This window comes from Manis pentadactyla, chromosome 16 (genome assembly GCF_030020395.1).
Source record: "Manis pentadactyla isolate mManPen7 chromosome 16, mManPen7.hap1, whole genome shotgun sequence".
Lineage (NCBI taxonomy): Eukaryota > Metazoa > Chordata > Mammalia > Pholidota > Manidae > Manis > Manis pentadactyla.
Genome location: NC_080034.1, coordinates 21,419,200 through 21,438,949, shown reverse-complemented (window position 1 = coordinate 21,438,949; position 19,750 = coordinate 21,419,200). Strand labels below are relative to the sequence as shown.

Here is a 19,750-nt window from a genome sequence, read left to right as displayed (position 1 = left end):
GATTTTCAGTTACAATTACACAACCGGAACCTTCCTCAGGGAAGTACATCTACCTTCCACATAGCCTGAGTTGAGTGGTTGTGTCTCTACCACAACTATGAGCCATGGCAAAGGTCATGAGTATATATGACCTGAGGGTTAAGGCATGTGGGCTTCTTGAATACTCACATTTTCTGGTATGCAAACAATGAGAAAGGTGCACCAGACCTAGAAGTGATCATCTCACTCAGATGTACACTTCTATTTCATTACCAATGAAATGCTAGTTCATTACCAAGACTCCAGGAGAGAAATATTCAAATATTTTAAGAATATATTCCAAGGGCTACATACTTATTCATCACCAGACAGGTGCTCAGAGAGCATGTTCTTTGAGTGAATAAATAGATTTGTTGAATCATCTTCCCTGGTATCATTAGTGTTTATGGAACATCCAGGTGAACATACATAAATGCTTTATTTAGAGTTGGGCAGGATATTGTAACTTTGGTCTTCTGTTCACTGGTAAGACTCACTTTTCTTATAAAAGAAGCACATGAACACTCAGAGCACATTACTTCCCAGCCCTTTTTTACTCTCCATTCCAATTGGGTATGCTGCAAATGATTCATGAGGAAAAACCACATATTTATGCAGGCAGCCTGTGGCTTGTGGGGAAGGGTTTAAGGCAAGCAGGGAATTTTGTGTGGAAATCAATTCTTTGCGGAAGTCAATGCATTATGGACATTCAAGCAAGAAAAATTCCAGAGAGAAATTAACTGCCCAAGTAAGCCAGCTCCTTGAGGTGTGCATCTATAATCACTAGAAAAAAGTGAGTTAACCCTTCAGGCAGCTCTTAAATATACATTAGCTATTGAGTGGGGAGAGCTAGGGAGCTGAAATTGGCCTTTAAACACAGAATTCCTTGCAAAATTGATTTACAAACCAGAACAAATTCCCCTCAAATTAAATGGATGTTTCCAAAGGGCTAGTCTGCAGGGTTTTTCTGTGGACTCTCCTAAACAGGAGTCTGGCCATAGGAAATTTCCAGTGCCTATGTAAACATGGGCTACTTTGGATCTCTGAAAGCGATCCCTTGATTTTTGAGAACGAAGACCTTCCAGCTTTAGTTTGACATGGGTTATGTCTACTGGAAAGATAGAGCCTCTAGATAGATAACAAGAAATCCTCATGAAAGGGGACAGAGCCTCAGATGCCGGGGTACCAAGGGAAGACAGCCTGGAAATGGGGTGCTCTAAAAGCTACAGCTAACTCATGGAAGGACCACCACAAATCTGTTTTTGAAAAGCATGGCAAAGGACTATCTGAGGAGGATACAGATGAATGCCACGAATTCGCTGGACACTCAAAAGGAATATCATGCTTGTGTCCTCACTAGCAAGAAGGCCCAAAGCTCAGGTTTTGCTTCTCAGAGAAACTGCACTGGGCCTGGCTCAGCTGTAGCCTGAGCAGGGAGGCAGGCAGACCCCCTGGGGGTATGAAAACTATAAGGGACTATCACCCTTCAAATCACCTTGTACCATGTAAGACTGAAGGTGAGAGAACTAGAAAGATGGCTGCCTGGAGGCCAAGGTGAGCTCCATGTGCTGTGGCAAAGCATTTGGTCCTGGGTTCTGGGTTAGGGCAATTCGGGAATTATATGGAACCACAATCATTACAGAGACTGAAGGATAAACTCCATTTCTTCCTTCTATGATGGGCAAGAGCTTCAAAGTCAGACTTGAGTACGTGAGAGGATTTAAGCTTTTGAGGGTGGTTGCCCAGCCACTTAGATTAGATCACTTTCTTCAAGTCTAAACAATGGCTTTAGTTGGTGAGTAGTTTATCCCAATGTCGGTGTCCTGGGTTTGATGTGACTCTGTGGTGACGGGTGTGGCTACGTCATCACTGAGGGCAGCTGGGGGAAGGGCCCACAGGAAACTCTCATATATTTTGCAACTTCTGAGCCTAAAATTGTTCCGAAATTAAAAGTTTAAGAAAACAAAACCTGAAAAATCCTAATTAATCACACTAATACAGTGACTTAAAAAACATTTTGCCAGACTGCAAGAAAACTGAAAAGCAAGGCAGGAGAAAGGGTCCCCAAAACTGAGCCTGTGGAGGCTTGACCACATTCCTTTAAGGGGCAGTCTGACTCTGAACTAGTCAACCTAGGTGCACAGAGAAGCCACCATCCAAGCAACAGTTCCTCAGGGTACAGGACTCTCTCCCCCGAATACAGGAAAGCCTGGAAGAGGGGATGTTTTTCTAACAGATCTACTTCTGTTCTACATACTACATACGCACACATACACACATACCCCGTATTATTGTAGCCTCCTTATTATCCCTTTGGAATAAAGTTGCATTTCTGAAATACATTTTTCAAAGTACTCTGTGTGTCATACACAGAGGACACACTTAATGAACACTCACTCACTGGTTGCTCAGTGACTGAAATGACCTTCACTGGTCCTAAAGGTCAAGAGAAGTTCATAATTGTTAGGTTTTATGACATATGCCCAGTTCTCACCTGAGTAGCAGCATATTCCAGACAATAGACTGCAAAAGAGAAAGCACAGCAGAACGCCAGTGGCGCAGCTGAGAACTTGGAGTAGACTGTGCAAGATTTTACATGGAGAGAAGAGTCCCATGGGATTGAAATGCTGCCACATATTCAACATCTTATTTTTCAACCATCAAAATGACTGTAAGATCTTGAATTCTCTTCCTTACTGGTTTCTTTTTTCCCTGTATTTTTTTATTATGGAATTGTACCTATATTCATTCATTATGTAGCATTAACATTTACTGAGCCACTGCTATGTTTCAGATACTACGCTAGGGACTAAAAGTTAATAAACTAATGAAAAGAGAACAACAGAATTTGAAGCTCATCGCAGATGAAAATGTCAGGAATGCACTTAGCAAATAACCTTCATGAAGCTACATTATCAGCTTAAACTAAAACCTCATTCTCAAAATACATGCATTATATTTTGGAAGACCAACTAAACGGTCTTCCCACTACTCTGACGTAAACCTTCATTCACGCATCTGTGGTTAAACTATACCTAGAAAAAGTTATTTCTTAAAGTGTTTAGGGAGAAATTTACCAAGAAAAAGTAATGTCAAATTGTACTAAATGGGCATAAGAGGAAGAAAGTAAATGAATGGAAAAGCAAGACTTCCAGCAGGGAACAAGCAGCTTGCTTTGGACTGTTGTTCCAGTGCTGATGGGGTGCTGTTCTGCAGGTCAGTCTGCAGAGGCTCAGGTGCCCTATCAGCCTTTAAGGTGTCCATTTGGGTCTCTGCATCGCTAGCCAACTCAATTCTTCTTCTGGCCAGCAAGTGGCCAGGGCACCTGCCCAGGAGATGATGCAGTACCCAGTGAAGCAAAGTCAGAAGACAGCACCCCTGGCATTCAAGATGGGATTGAGATACAGTCCAGCTTCATGCAGGAAGACGAGCTGGGCAACCCTGAGGGTCTACTTGCCCTGGATGTTTCAATGTAGTCAAGAATATGCCAACCAAGAAAGTATACAATGAAAGAGTTCTTCAGGCCCCAAGCCCTGCTGGCAGAGTTGCACAACAAGCCTTGTAGTTGCCAGCAAGTTAAATGCTGCTCTTGTTCTGGGTCCACAGTTGGGTTTCCTTCAATTCCTACAGACCTGCCTCCTTTCCTCACTGTCACATTAGCTGCCCCCATTAAGCACCTAAATTGGTGTGTCAGTGCTGTCTGTGCTCAGAATCAGTGTAGTTAGGAGTCTGGAAGAGTGTTGAGAAGACAGCCATGACTTTTATTAGGGGTTATTCAGGAGAAGGTAATCAAAAGCAGATGATCAGAGAAGACAGAGAATTTCATTCTCTCAGTTCCCCAGAATCTTGGCATAATCGTCATGACACAGTAGATGCTCAGAGAAGTGTCCTGGAAGGGTGAGGTCCTTAACTCTTTTGTAGGTGATCCATGGTATAAAACCACTGGAAAGGGGACAAATAAATGGTCTTTCCACTACTCTGATGTAAACCTTCATTCACGCATCTGTGGTTAAACTATACCCAGAAAAAGTAATTTCTTTAAGTGTTTAGGGAGAAATTTACCAAGAAAAAGTAATGCTAAATTGAACCAAATAATGAGATAAAAATCAAGGTGGAGTTCATTCATCCTGGAATTATGATGTTATGACTTTGCTGACCCTCAGTTTTGACCATTCTTAAAGGGCAACAAAATGACCACATCAATATAGTAAGACAGTGAAAATTTTACAAGTAATTATTATTGCAATCAAGACAAAAATTGGCAACCGCAGTAGTTAGCTCAGGAAGATATTTCAGTTTGCATTCATCTAAATGACCATAAAACAATCAATATCGCCTGTGTTTTGCTCTCATAGATATTGCTTCAAAGAGTGCTCCTGGGACTGCTGGAAGAAATAATTATATTTATCCTAAAACACTTGTTTAACACAAAATCCCAAAGTAGTTTCTAGAGAGCAATGTGCCACAAATAAACAGTTTGTACCACATCACTGATGCTGCGTCTCCAAATGACTGTTAGAGAGACTGGACCCTCCTGGTGGAGCTTCAGATCTTACCTCTATAACGTTGGTGGGGTTACGGATATAGAGACCAGATGGTGTCAACATCTCAGGACTGGAGAGGCCTTCGGCACCAGAAAGACTGATGATCACATTATTTCTGATTATATTTCCCTGTACTGACCAGTCTAAGTGAAAAGAGAAATCAAACCCAGGGCGCAAACATTAAAAGTTACACAACTCAACACTCTTGATTCTTCTAATATACATTATAGTTTACATCATGCATATATATATATATATATATATATATAACATTTAGTAAGTTCAACAAATTTAAGATAGCTAACCTTTTGCCATCAGGCCCGTCTATAAAATAAATGACAACTTAGGTAGCCCATAATAGATTTAAAACCAGTTTACAGATTTATCATTCTTTCCTCCAGGGATAGACTCTCAAGAGATATATCTTATCGCCACATATATACCTGAGAACAAAAGATCATATTATTTCAGCGTATTTCATATACAGGAAAACAAGGGACATTGCAACACTCTTTCTTCTTTTTGGTATGGCTTGTTTTAATTTTGTTTTTGTGTTTTTCTCTGTGAACCAGACAAAGAGACAGATTGTATGGACTTTTAGGTCTAGGGTACCATGGACACAAGTTCATTTTAAATAATAATAACTTAAAGAGAACAAAGAAATAGATCTACTGTTTTACTTCTTAGAAAGTCTAAGCGACTGTCTCCATAGTCAAATACTACATGTGACTTGTGTCGGCTCCAGCCCCATTCCTAGTTGTTCAAACTGGCCACCAGCTATCTGCATACCCCTCTCTTCCTCTGGAAGATCTGAGGAACAGGCTGGACGGTACATAGGACCTTCAGACCCAAACCACTGGGGTTTGGAACAGCAGAGAATAAAAGAGTGTGGGCCATAGCACAGAAAGAGATGAGCTGCTTAGGTGGCATCGATAGAAGGCAGCCCCACAGGCCCCCAGCCTCACAGATCCCCTCCTTCCCAGGTTTCTGGGTATCTCAGCTTCAGGTAATTTCATGAGTCTGGGTTCACAAACTCACAGTGCATGAACTGTGTACGTCATCTAGAATGCACTAACAAACAAATATTCTAATTCCCTCACCTGCAATGCAGTAGATGTCAAGAGCCTCCAGTTCACAATATCCAAGCACTAAAGGCTAAAATCCTCTTGCAGGTTTCATTCCTTGCCTAGTTAATGTCTATTCCATATGACTGTTGTCTCCTAAAATAATGTGGTTAGAGTACCTGCCTGGATTTTAGCTCCAGGTTTCAGGTAACTTTTCTCTTATGCAGACAAAAGTAAAAATAAACAAATCCAACCTTCCGTTTGTTGTTTGACTGCCCTGTAGCCATCCTGCACCAGTTTACTTCCATTGTTTGCCTCTGTCTTTTAGGGCTGGAGTTTGTTTTAAAACAAGTATATGATACATATTTTCTCACTAACAGTTTCCCTCTCAGCATTAGAACCTTTATAGATTCTATTTTAACAGATTGTTCTTAAATGAAACACATTTTCCTACTGATGATATCACAGAATTACTTTAAATACAAAACACTATTTAACAAATACAATTATAGTCTTATTTTCAGTGAAAACCTCTGATTTGCTTTTTTATTCTGATACAATCAAAGTCTGTTCATTAACTCATTCATTTCTTTCAACAAATATGCCTACAATGCACTAGTTACTGTGCTAAGAAAACAATGTTCACATAAAATCTAGTGGTAAAAGCAAACATTAATCAGATTATCAGAAACATGATATAATTTCAAATCAATTAAATAATATGGGGCTCATAGAACTTAAACAGAGGGACTTGCCTTGGGATTGTGCAGAAGAGAATCTTATGGGAGAGTGAGTGGAATAAACAGAGGGGAAGATCTTGTGCAAAGGCCCTGAGGCAAGAAAAAGTAGAGACTTCTGAAAGAATTAAAATAAAATAGATCAGTATGGAGGGAGAGAAAAAGAGCAAGAGTCATTTACAAAGGTTAATGGAGGCAAAAATCATTGAGGGAGTCTTTTAAGCCAGGTTAAGGATTTTGGATTTGTTGTCCAAGAGCAATAAGAAACTCTTAAAGGGTGTTAAGGAGAAGAGTGATACAATGCAATCTGAGATTTTTAAGACTAATTCTGTATTCTGCAAGGGTAATGAACTTTAGGAGAAAGAATCTTTCCACTTGAAGATTGGGCTTCTCCAGTAAGCTTCAAGAGCAGCTAAGAATGAATTTGGTGTACCCTTATATCATTAAGAGAAGGAGCTCTGGTGTCTGCAGCTTTAGAAAACAAAACAACAAAAAACAAAACAGAATTAAGGATGCTCAGCTCCTTGGCCAACATCCAGGTTTGACGCTCTGTGAGACTGTATAAAGACAAACCTATGTGACTCTGAGTTATTATGAAAATTGCTGACAGTGAACTTTATAACCTCCCATTGGGTAGTTACCAACAATTCTGTGAATTAAATGTCACCTTTAAAAGATCAGTTTCCTGTTGATAAAGCTTAATAACTAGCCAGTAGGCTAACCAGTGATGGCTAAAGTGAAATTTAGAATTTTTAACTATGTCTGGTTTCTAATGATCAGAGGCTAAAGTTTTTATACATTGGGAACTCAAATCTTGAGGCAATTCTTTTTGAAGGACTATGTGCCCTACTAAACAATACCAAAATTAAACAAGCTCATCACTTACCCACCAGCAGTGCATGGCCTAAAATATTGTAGAACACATTACTGTCCACCTTCAGGCCCACAGTCCTGGACAGGCCGAGGCCTCTACTGAAGGAGTTCCACACTGTACAGCCCTGTACATAGGAATCTGAACAGGAAAGAGCAATGTGAACATTTGATGAATCTCAACAGCTCCTCAGATTCTGCTGATCATCTCCAAGGCAAGCTATAATATAACTAAGAACACACTCCCACACAATAATGAAACAGAAAATGAGGCATTGGAAAGAGAAAGCAAATCAAGAAAAGGGGCAACTCAGGCTGATGCACCTCAAAGATACCAAAGAAAAGCAAGGGGGAATCCAAGAATCAAATGCAAGAAGAGGAAAACCATCTGAGAAAGAGACAGTATGGCCAAACCACAAAAGAACAAGATTTCCGGTATCTTGTTGGCCATCAAGATGGCCAGTATCTTTGGTATCAACTCTCGTATCAATACGGAAGACAGCAGCTGGAGAAAAGCTAAGATAATGTGGGAGAGCCCTGCTGATGACCAACGCTTATCTTTAAAAGTGCATTTTCTATGAGGAGACACAGACATTCTTTCTTGAGCTATGCAATGATATTTTTAATTTGCTAGGCAATAATATTCTTGGTCCAAGACAGCCTGAAATTCTTATTCCAAATTGTAAACAAAGCCAAAGGGTAACCTGAAGATCATGATTCACATTTGAATGTACTAGTTTATGATAGTACCCTCTCCTATGCTAAAAGGAACTGATATGTAGGAAAGTCATGACATTGGGTGCATAGGCATATTTTATGACTCTCAAATCAAGTTATGTGGACTGAATCAGTCAGTGAATAAGTATTTACTAAGCATCATCTGTGTATTTCAGGAATTGTGCATGGTGCTGGAGATATAAAGATGAACAAAGCTAAGTAGATTCTTGCACAACTGCAGTCTTATGAAGGAAACTTACATTAAAAAATAAATATGTATTATTTGGATAATTAAATGATAAATCCCTAAAAAGGAGTTATGTTGTATTTCCAGGTAGTGAGAGATATTGTAGGGATAGCAAATGTTTGAAGTACTAGAAAATTCCTTCTGTTTCTGGAAAAATTTGACTGTTAAATTGGGACCATCCGGAAAAATTTTCAGCTGTAATGTGGCTTTAGATATTGAGCCACCACATTCCCCTTTATCTCAGCACCCCTACTACCAGGTGCCCTCACATCACTCACTAAGGATCCACCTCAATAAGTGTCCCCATCCCTATCCTCTCTGTAGCTGCTGTCGCAATGTTCCTGACTCCAGATCCACATCAGCCTGCCCAGCTGAACAACCAAGAAATCTAAAGAGTTGTAGAGCTATTACAGATAGAATTCAGGGATTGGTAAACCTTTAAAAGTAGCAAAGATTCTACCTTCTAACTCTAGTGGCTGGGGGCAACTGACTGGACAGGGCACAAGGGCCTTCAGGGCATAAAACAATAAAAGAATTGTTTGGCAAGCAAGCCAGAAGTTCTTAACCTCTGGGTTAAGGTGTTACCCACTCCCAGGAAACACATTCGCATTTTAACAGAGACCTACAGGGGATAATGTATTAACTCGGTTTTCAAACTTTTTTAAAGCATTGAGCCCTTTTTTTCAAATAAAACCTAATATATAAAAATAGATAAAGGTGCAGCTATTCTGAAACAGTTGGTGGGAGACAGACTTCATGATTTTTGAACTCGGGAGGATCCCGATAATGTTCAAATGGCAACTCATATGTGACCACTACCCCTACTGACACTGGACTGACCCCCACATCAAATACTCAGCTGCCAAGAACCAGAGAGGAGGGCACAAAGGTATGGCTGCCCCAATGTACAAGGGAAGGAGCCATGTTAGAAAGCAACTCCCTAAATGAAAGTCAAAAATAAGTATTGTAGAAGAGATCTGGAAATTAGGATAAATAGACATCCCTGGTGTGCAGACCGTTTGAAATAAGAATAAAATAAAGCAGCAGTTGTCTAGCCAGGATCCTGCCCTACATGACTTCAAGGGTCACTTTGTCACTACCTGTGGAAGTCCTGCATCTTCCAAGGCCCACCTGGACCACCAAGTAAGCCCTGGCAGCCTTTGTTGGGCCTCAGACCCTAGAACACACCCCTTTCAGGGAAGGATGTGGGTGCTGGAGGTGCTGAGGGAAGGGGAGGGTAACTCAGAAACGGAGCTGCTCCCCTCATTTTACCGGGTTCTCTGACCCTCTGCAGGTCAGCTTCGGGTACTGCGATTTCACCTGGGTGCCCCTATGTCTCTCCACCTTCGGCTCAGAATCTTTGTCGACACCTCTGGTCATGTTCTTGTTTCCTAGTTCTGATTTTGTTTCTCACCTAGCTGTTCCCATGTGCAGTCGAGGTTTCCTGCTCCCTTCCTGTATCTTCAGCTCTGGCCAAGACCAGCACACTCTCCCACATTCCCAGGAAAATGCCCTGTTCTCAGCCCATTCTCCCCCATTTTTCCAGGCAGAAGACTGCTCTGAGTTAGGATAACTGGCCCATAGAAATGCTTTCTGCTGAACCTAGATCTCAGCATTGATTATTTAGGCCTTTCAATATCAATTTGCCTGTAGTCACAAAGCTCATAAATGGCAGAGGCAAGATTCATAACACGGATTTGTCCGGTTCACTCCAAGTCTGTTATACCTATAGTGACATTTCTCAAAGTGTAATCCTGTGACCACTTGTCCCAGAATCATAAGGTTTGTGTGTTGAAAATTCAGATCGCCAGGTCTACTTTAGCCCAGACCTGTCAGGGCAGGGTCCATACCCTGAATTTTGATGAGCTCCCCAAGTGATTTTTTAGGCATACTAAAGTCTGAGATCCATAGATCGAGTACATTATCCAGTTCGGAATCCCACATATCCCCATACATCACATATCCTGACCCCCTGCATGTAGAGCTTTGGAGGAAGATGAAAATAAAAATGACAAGTCGTAGGCCTGGACCCCCTCACCTCTCATAGCTCCCACCAGAGTCAGCGCGTTCAGATGCCTATGGAAGGCTTGTCCCACGTCCCGGAACTGCACTCCCTTCAACTGGACCTGGCTGGGCCCCTCTGGGAAGGACTGAACAATGACTGTGGCCCCCAGATCCCTGGATCCCAGCACTTTCTCACTCTTGGAATACAAACAGTTCTGCAAATGACCTGAAACACAGAATGGAGTCAGGGGGACCTGAAGCATGTGCAACATGCTTCTAGACAAATCACCCACTTTGAAAGACACTGCTGGCACAAAGACAAACTGTTACTGTTTACTTTATTTAATAATCCTACTCCCCTTTTACTTTGATTCTCTTCTTTGGATTATTAATTAAAACATCCATAACTAGGACATGATGTTGCCTTTACTCTATTATTTCCAGAAGCTCCCAAATCAATCACCTTAATTACTGTCACAAAGAGGCTGACTATAACCCACAAACCCAACCTAAATAGATGTTTATTTCAATCCAAAATATCCCCTGGAGGGAGTGTGCAATAAAATGACCTTCTTGTGGTTGATAATTATAGGGAAGAAATGTGAATGCTGAATGTAATCACAGTTCTCTTTAGTCTTCAGCTGTCCAATGGGGTTACTCCACACACCCCTTTTTTTTTCTGCTTTATAGTTTGAGGACTTAGCAATAATGCCACTGTAGAACGGCAAAGGGTTCCAGAGAAGTAACTAAACAGCACCCTCACCAACACCTCCTTCTCAGCCATGCCCCTAGTGAGGACAGCAAATTGCATGAACATAATATACACAACCACCATTGCTGCAAAGTGATAGGACCTCAAGATTCAGGACATTTCAGTTGGCAGATGGTGCTGGGTAGTGTGAACTAACTCAGAATGGAGAAGAAATCATCTTCTGAATTAATTCTTTACTATCTATGTTAATGACCAAAGAAGAGCCACTAATGCAAAATGATGCATCATTCCACAGTAAATAATCCATGGTAAATTCCAGAGGCTAGTCATTTGCTACACCAGAGAGTGAATAGATAAGAGGCGAATGAAGAAGTGTTTTATGTTTGTATGCTTTCTCAGAATTTTGATTGTTTATGCTAGTGCTCCATAATATTTTTGAGAGGCCAGACCTCACATTATTGTATTGGGTACTGCTTTCCCAAACTTACCCACATAAAGAAGGGGTGAGTGACATTTTTTTAGTGAAAAAACTTTGAATTTTGTTTTATGTTGAGAATGTTGTAACACTATTTAAAGATGGGGGTGAAATCAGGGCCTTTCTCCTTAGGAGCCAGCAGATTTATAATGGCCCAAACCTAGAAACACAATCAAATGCAATATTTTGCACAGTATGATCAGAATATATGTGTATGAGAGTTACCAAGGGTGAACAGAATGCAGATCCCATTTCAGTGGAACTGTTAAAGTTGGCAGTCACTGAATTCTAACTCACTGTATCCAAACATTTTTCAGAATGGCACATTTGTGTGCCAGATGCCGGGGCTGGTGGAGGGTGGAGTCAAGATCCCTCTCACCTAACCACATCCCAACATTATGCTCACGTGAGTCTCTATGTAGATATGACCCAAATCTTTAACTCCAACCTTGACATTTCTTCCAGGATCCGACACCACCCCACCAGACATCTCTACTCAGATGCTAGACAGGCATCTGCCTTGACATGTACAAAATTAAATCCATAATCTGCACCCTCCCACCCCAAAACCTGTTCCTCTGCCCATCTCAATAAATAGCCTCATCATCCATCCAGAGCTCATGCCCGGGAGTCATCCTTGACACCCACACCATCTTGGACTAAAGTTGACAAATGATGTCTTCACAACAAGTGAAAGCCTCATAATCTACAGCCTGGGAAACCAAAATATAACCTACTAAACTAACCATCCCTGAAATAGATGTTTAATAGGCACATCAGTGTGATTCAGTGCCTGCTATTCTCCTTGAAGAAAAATGATTTTAGCAACCACTTACTTAAAGTATGTGGTGGTTCACTCAGAAAACAAACTCCAAAAGAGGGGTGAGTGGAGAGAGAAGAGCCCTATAGTCTAATCAGTAAAAATATGCTGCTTGTGTCTATAACTCGGCATTAAACAATTTTCCTGAAAAATTTAGAAAGGGCCCGGAATTGGAGTTAAGACTTCATTATAACCTCTAACCTAGTCATTTAATTCAACTCTCCATATTTAATTATTTGACAGGAGTTTTTTCCCCAGAGAAATAATTTTCTCAAGTGGACACTGTTGCCTGTCTCTTTCACAAGGTTGTTGAGGGCAGAAAATGAAATGACAATTGATAAGAGTATTCTGAAAACTGTAGGCTATTATGGACATGCAAAGGTTAAGGCGCTCTTCTATTTTGATGGAAGTCAACAATACCACATATCATTTGACAATAAGAACATTCATTTTCACTCCTGAATTCCCCAACAAAATACTTCTCTACCTTTTGAAGAACTGGCCTCCTGGCATAAAGCTAGGAAGTTCATTCTCTCATTAGTGAGATTTCCTCGAATGGTAATACTCCTGCTGAGCAGGGCCACTGTGACCTTCAAAATATGGTGCTCTCTGGCCACCCAATTCTCTGTGAAGTTGTAAGAATATCTGCAAAAAAAAAGAAAACTAAAAAGGCACATTGGAAGATATCACTCCAAATCTTCTTAGGAATAGTAAGCCACTAGATCAGCATAATTCTCTGTTGGGGGGTTCTATTTCTTCAGAAACTCAGATACAGAGGAATGAACTAAGGGCCCACACATGTGAAAATTAGGAATTATGCTAACTACTACACTGACCACCTACTATCCGATGGAAAATCTAGAATCTTACAAAAGAAACTTATTTAAGAAGTCTAAATCTTTAAAATGCTTTATGTTTTGCAATTTTCTTTGCAAAACATCTAGCATTATTTAATGTAAAACTACATTGTTAAGACCTCATCTTCTTCCGTCTAAACGGAGCCAAGCTGACACTCAGTACCTCAAGGGCGACTGCAGATGGAGGTCTGTATTGTGCACAGTTTCCACAATGACAATCTCTTCCACAGGTTTGGCACCTTCGACACCTGTTCCACTGATGATAACAACTTCATCCCCGGGTTGCCAGTCCACGGCATCTTCCAGAGCCAACACTCTGTCTTGGGCATAGGCAGTTGCTCGAAGATGGGTGACCATTACTTCTGGTAGCAAACCTAAAACAGTCCAAAAAAAGTTTGCCTTTAGAACCATATGAATGTGATGGTATTCAGCGAAAGAATCCTGAAATAGAAGAATCTAGGAAAGCAAGCTTCAGGGTCCATAAGCACCAATATCTTCACTTTTCTGGGTATTAGGTTTCTCATCAGTCACATGGTGCAATAAAAATAGTGCAGGATTGGTGGCATGGTACAAAAAGCACAGGAAATAGAGTCAGACTAAACATACATTTGAATCCCTGTTTTGCCAAACTCTAACCATGTTCTGCTGGGAAATGTACTCCACTGTGGGCTTCAGTTTCCTCGGTTACAAAGCAGAATAGCAAGGCCTTTCTCCATGGGGTTTTAGGAAACTAAATGAAATAATATCCATGAAACATCTAGGTTAGACCATGACACATAATAGACCTCCAATATATTCCATTCTTTTCTCTTCCTTCCCCGTGTTATGCTATGTTTTAAGGATGAAGTTTATACCCCCTTTCTTATTCCAAATAAGTTACTAGACTCCCTGATATACAAGTTTACAATGAATTTCTGATCCAAAGACTTTGACTCACTTTACAAATAGGGTTAGTAGAGTACAAAATCAAAATTACCTTAGATTGGTTGTCCTATATCTTGGTGTATTAAATGATCCCTAAAACCTAAAACTGGGTGTGATCCAAGATAAGATTGCCAGGCAACATCCAAGAAGGGAGAACCTGTCACTCTGAATATCTTGGTTTGTATTAGACTCCATCTAACCGACCCTCCCATACCAACATGCTACTTCTTAGCTCTCAAGGATTCAAGAAGACAGTCTGCGTCACAGTTAACTCTGGCCTTTTCTGGCAAGGATCAAGAAAAAGATTTTTATCAAGCCATTATCTTCAGAAAACACATGGCTTACTCCCAACACCCTCTTTCGTCAGTACATTTTCTTCCTCCCTTGCAATAGATCATTATTTACCTTTAGCCCACAGCAACTTACTGTCCTCCCTTGTTGCACTAAAGTAAAGCAATAATACTTGAATTTCTAACTACAGAGGTGGCGGACGATAAATCATTTTCAAATTATTTTAAACTTCCCTCTTTATTTGTCTGTGTGTGTGCGGCCACTTACACCAATACTGTTGTTCTAGGCTTAGAAAGGTCTTTAGGTTAATGATATAATTTCTGAAGTTTACTTGGGCAATAATTTTATCTTAAAATAATTTACAGAGTTCAAAATTTCTAATTATGGGCAGGTGAAAATTAAGGCATAAATCATCCCGAAAGAAAATAATTTTAATTTTATTCCTTGTTTGTATGCTTTAACCTTTGGGAACAATAAAATGAAATGAAGTTTATTTATATGTACATGCATTTATATGTGAATTTCTATGACCCATTCACCGAAAAATCTCTCCCAAGCACGGAAAGTGTTTATTGAAGACAAAATATTATTAAGCTCTGTGATCAATTGTTCATGATACTCATCAATATACAAATACCTACTATGCACCTACGAACACTCAAGCTACATGCGGCAGAGCCAAGAGTAGAGTCAACAAAGACATTTGTCTACTAATCATATAAATACATGTAATAGTCAAGTCAGAATGAATGAAAAAATCAGAATTGTTGCAGTACATTTTTACCTACTAGCATAAACATAGACCCTTTCCAATGTTGACAGAGCCTCTGGAAAGCAGTAAAATTATCTCAAAACCTTTTTATTTTCACTGCAAAAGTAACACAGAACTGTGTATACGACTAAAACATCAGGTTTTGATGTTTCATGTGTGCCGACCTCATATTTACAACTGTATAGTAGATAATTGACATTTGAATGAGCTACCATCAACTCAGACTCAAAAATGTCAACATAATTTTAATACTCACCTAAGCTAGACCCTCTGCAAACAGCTTTTATTCTTCTGGCCATTCTGCTTTGTTACTTTTTTTTAACCTTAATAAGGTATCTTAATTACATCCCTTCTTTGTACACTAACTTGCATATCTGCCAATAGTCCTCAGTAACAAAGCCCCCAAATCCCTTTCTGACTTATAAGACTCTCCATAATCAGACCTGACTTTATGGTCTCTGACTCTTTAATAAGCAGTATATTCCAGGAAGCCCAGTTGTTGTTGTTTTTTACCTCATCTCATTTAACAAGATCATTCCTGCCTCTATCCCTTTGCCCATTCTGTTACATCCACCTGTGTGCTTGGCCTTCCTTCCCTCACCTGTTGTTCTAAAATGCAGCTCAAGCCCCACCAATCCCACTGGGTTTCAGGGAGCACTTGCTGATGTCCACTTCCCCCTGTAGACCTTGCAGTGAAGTGGGGTTCTTACTTGAGCAAAAGATCTGGGTACTCTGGGATTTAGGCATGTCCAAGATTGGATCATAGTTTATCTTTAGCCTGCAGCAACTCACTGTCCTCTCTTGCTGAACTGAAGTAGCCCAGCTTGAGGGCCATTTGTCTGAGTTGCTTTAAAGGGAAGAAGAAGCTCCCACAAAGGAGCGGATGGGGGCAAAGAGGATGACAGATATGGCAGGGGATCTGTCTCAGATACGGGCCCCCTCTCCTGACCAATGGACCCATGACTGAACCTGAGGAAATTTCCAGATGACTTTTGCACCTGATGCTCCTCTGCTCAGTTTGCACCTGCTACCTCACCCTGCCTCATTCCTCAGCATGATAATCAACTTGATTCCTCAGAAAAGCCCCCGAGACTCCCTTACTAGGTCAAACCCTGTATTATAATCTGTCACATCAGCATGTCCCTGTCCTTTCTAGCACTTAACACTGCACTTTGACCTTCATCACTGCAATTCTGTCTCCCCTATTAAACGGCAGGAGCTCTGCCTGTATTTGCTCACCCCCTTAACACCAATGTGTATCACTGTGCCTAGCACATAACAGATGCCCAATAAATATATATTGAACGAGGAAATCATGACTGAGACATAGGGAAACAAGTACCCCAAAGTTTTGATGTCCAGGTGATCAGGTGACCCCACATGACAGAGAGGTCCCGACACTTCATCGCAGAACACAATGCCCTCCCCCACACCCTAGGGTTTGACCTCCTGGGCAGCAGTGGAAGGCTGCACCCTCGGTGTCCATGTGCTCAGCGCTCTCTTGGCAGGTACGAGCATCAGAGGCAGCAGGGCGCCCCCTGGAGGGAGGACAATGGCAAGAAAGGCGCCTCATGTGACCTGCAGCAGAGGACTAGTTGGTGAACCCACGTGACATATGTCGTGCCAGTACCAATAACAGGCGCAGAGTGTTGTAAAGGACTAGAGTCCGTGAGAGCTGGCAGGGGGGAAAGGGGGCAATAATAGTATATTAAAATTAACTATATATAATATATTAATAAATAAAATGTTTGCTCTCACTACTGAAATATCCACAGGCTGAGCAGGCTGGCAGGTGGGGGGACCTGGGGAGACACGGTTTATAACCTACAGTCAGTACCATATATTTCAGTATTAAATTATTCTGGAATTATTATAGTGCATATGTCTGAAATCACCACCTCAACATTTAGGAACTTGAACACAGGGCTGCTCCCTCATTTCCTTTGTGTGCGCACAATTCCTATAGGATTAGCATTCAGCTCATAGGGATTTAAATGAACTATTCTGAGCATTGCCTTCCGGACATTCTTTTGCAAACCTCATCAGATATATACCTAAATGAATATATGATGTCTGATAGGTAAAAAGTAGAAAAAAAGTGCAAACATTAAGAACCTAGGATGAACCCAACCTATGCTGAGTAGTCTTACTTGAAGTAAAAACTATTTTGTTTTTGTTGTTTTTCTTTTAGTAGATTGTACAGTTTAGGGAGGTAAAATGCTTCAAGGACAAGATTACACAATGATGCGACGTGAGCACCAAGTTCTGAAGGCAGGTCTCCTGAATCCAGAACCAAAGAACTGGACACATAATGGAATTCCTGGCCTCTGGAAATAACTGTAAATTAACAGTACCCAATTATCTTTGGTAGTCAAATATTATTTCCCTTACTTCATAAATGTTATTTAAGGGTCTCAGAAGGTGGGCCAACCGACTTCTCTGATGAGCAAAACGCTGCACATATTTCAAACGGGAGTCATTTCACTTCACAGAACTCAAGAAACCCAGGTTGGGAAGCTCCCTTCCTTTCTCTAACACAAGTCAAAAAACGTAAAAATACAGTTTGAAAAACTTGGTACTGTATGAATACGCTTAAATACACAGGGTCATGCTCTTAACTTGTAATTTAATACAGTATTTAACCACTTCAGGCATGCAGCATTGACCTGTAACCAACAAACTATTAATTTACTCCCACTAATCACTTCTACTCCTAATTGTATTTCCTACAAATTATTGTTCAAGCATTTCAGTGCCATTCATCCATAATTACACAGTCCCAGAGAACCATCTTCCCAAATGGGCATGAAGAAAAATAAATTAATCTTTGTGGGTTAAAACACTTTAAAACTACTAAGTGTCCTCTGTTTATTTTGTGGGCCTTCAATCTTATTCCAAGTGAATAAATGCCAAGACCTTTCCAAATCCTTTAGGGGCGAGGGAGAGAGAGAGGAGTGTGAGAGGAAGGAATAATTGCATTAAAATAATGTTCACATCAGAATAGAAATAAAAAGGAACTCACAAAAAACTAGAAATACTTTTCTGAAATACATGCAAATTGTTTCCCCCTATTTGTGCACACAGCTTCACCATTATCCATAACAAGACAATGAATGCTGCCCTTTCTCTTGTGTAAATGAGCATTTATCAAGCACTGGAAAGATAAACATGAAGGGAACAGAGTTCCTGTCCTCCAAGGTCCATGACTGGTATAGGAAATAGACAAAAATCACAAGTATACTATGTTCAGTGTTAAGATAGAAGGACACCTAGGGTCTACAGGTGCACAGACAGGGAGGAAGTCATTCATACAAAAGGGGAGGTTGTTTGTGGAAATATGTCCCAGACGAGCTGATAACTAGGTTGGGTCTAGAAGATGACAAATGGTCAGAGCACCCTAGGCAGAGGCAACAGTACATACAATGGTGTCAGACAACATGACACATTTAAGTAACTGCTCTATGTACAGCATGGCCAGAATGCAGGTGTACAGAAGGGATGTGGACCTTATGAGAGCTGGTGAGGCTGCACCTGGGAGCATGAGCAGGACCATCCTGGGAAGGCTTCCCACAGAGCATAGAGTTTACCTCCAAAAGTGACTTGGAAACCAACAAAGGAATATTTAAGATAAAACTAAGAAATCATGCTGTTGTGAGACTAGTGTTATTTTAAGCCCATGAGTACACATATCAAACTGAGGACAGAGAAACCTTAATGAGAAAATATATTTATTGCACACTGGGGAGAATGAGAAGAAGTTGAAGTCCTAAGATGAGTAAGAGCCAGCCAGAGGGGAAAGAGGGAGCTTGATGTGTTCTAGGAATAAATGGAGGAGCAATGTGTGGGGCGAGATGAATGAGACAAGATGTGTGTGACTGCACGAAATGACGCAGGGCCTTGCTGGCCTGTTTTAAAGGACTTAAGTCTTATTGAAAGTAGTTACATGATCAAACCTGTGGTTTTAAAGATCACCCTGGATGTTGTGTGAGGAAGAGATTGCACGAAAGTAAGAAGTCTATGAAGAAGGCTACTGCAGTGAATGTAGGGAACTGCTGCAGTAGTTCAGACAGGAAGTTTTGGAATTTTGGAATTGAATAAGAGTTAAAGCAGTGGATCTGGAGAGAAGTATAAAAATCTGAGATGTCTTTTAGAGAATCAAAATGACTTGGGGCTTGGATCTAGAGGTAAGGGAGAAGATGTCAATGATGACTCACAGGTGCATAGCTGAACTGAGTTGGTAGATAAACAGGACATTAGGGAAGAAAATAAAGAGTCCATTCAATAAATAATTGTTGAGTACCTACTATGTGCTGTGTTCCATGTGCTACTCTGGTACCTGGGAATATAGTAGTGAGCAAAACAGTCAAAAAAATCCCTGCCCTCATTTAGTTTACCATCCAGTGACATTCTGTTTCAGATATATTAACCTTTAGATGGCCATTTTAGACAGGTCACATTTTAGATATTAAAGAAACTATCCGAATGAAGTTTGGAGCTCAGAAGAGAGGTCTGAGGCTAGAGATATAAAGACATCTTTAAAGAGGTTAACCCATGGGAATGGGTAGGATTACCTGGGAGAAAATACATAGTTAAAAATGAAGAATACATGAGACTAAGGCCAGAGGAACGCCATCATTCCAAGGTTGGGAAAATAAGGACAAACCTAAGAGGAAAAGGAGAAGGAAGAAGACAAAAAGA

At 40.6% G+C, this 19,750-nt stretch overlaps 1 protein-coding gene across 1 annotated transcript in view; it reads right to left on the bottom strand.

Annotated features, from left to right (window-relative positions):
- PKHD1 (PKHD1 ciliary IPT domain containing fibrocystin/polyductin) overlaps nucleotides 1-19,750 on the bottom strand; it is a 453,696-nt gene that overhangs the window by 279,048 nt on the left and 154,898 nt on the right. Inside the window, exons 38-42 of the mRNA XM_036916397.2 lie at nucleotides 13,229-13,439; nucleotides 12,696-12,853; nucleotides 10,236-10,427; nucleotides 7,250-7,375; nucleotides 4,575-4,705 (exon numbers count right to left, since the gene is read on the bottom strand). Coding sequence (XP_036772292.2) covers nucleotides 4,575-4,705; nucleotides 7,250-7,375; nucleotides 10,236-10,427; nucleotides 12,696-12,853; nucleotides 13,229-13,439 — 818 coding nt within the window. The remainder of the gene's footprint in view (nucleotides 1-4,574; nucleotides 4,706-7,249; nucleotides 7,376-10,235; nucleotides 10,428-12,695; nucleotides 12,854-13,228; nucleotides 13,440-19,750) is intronic.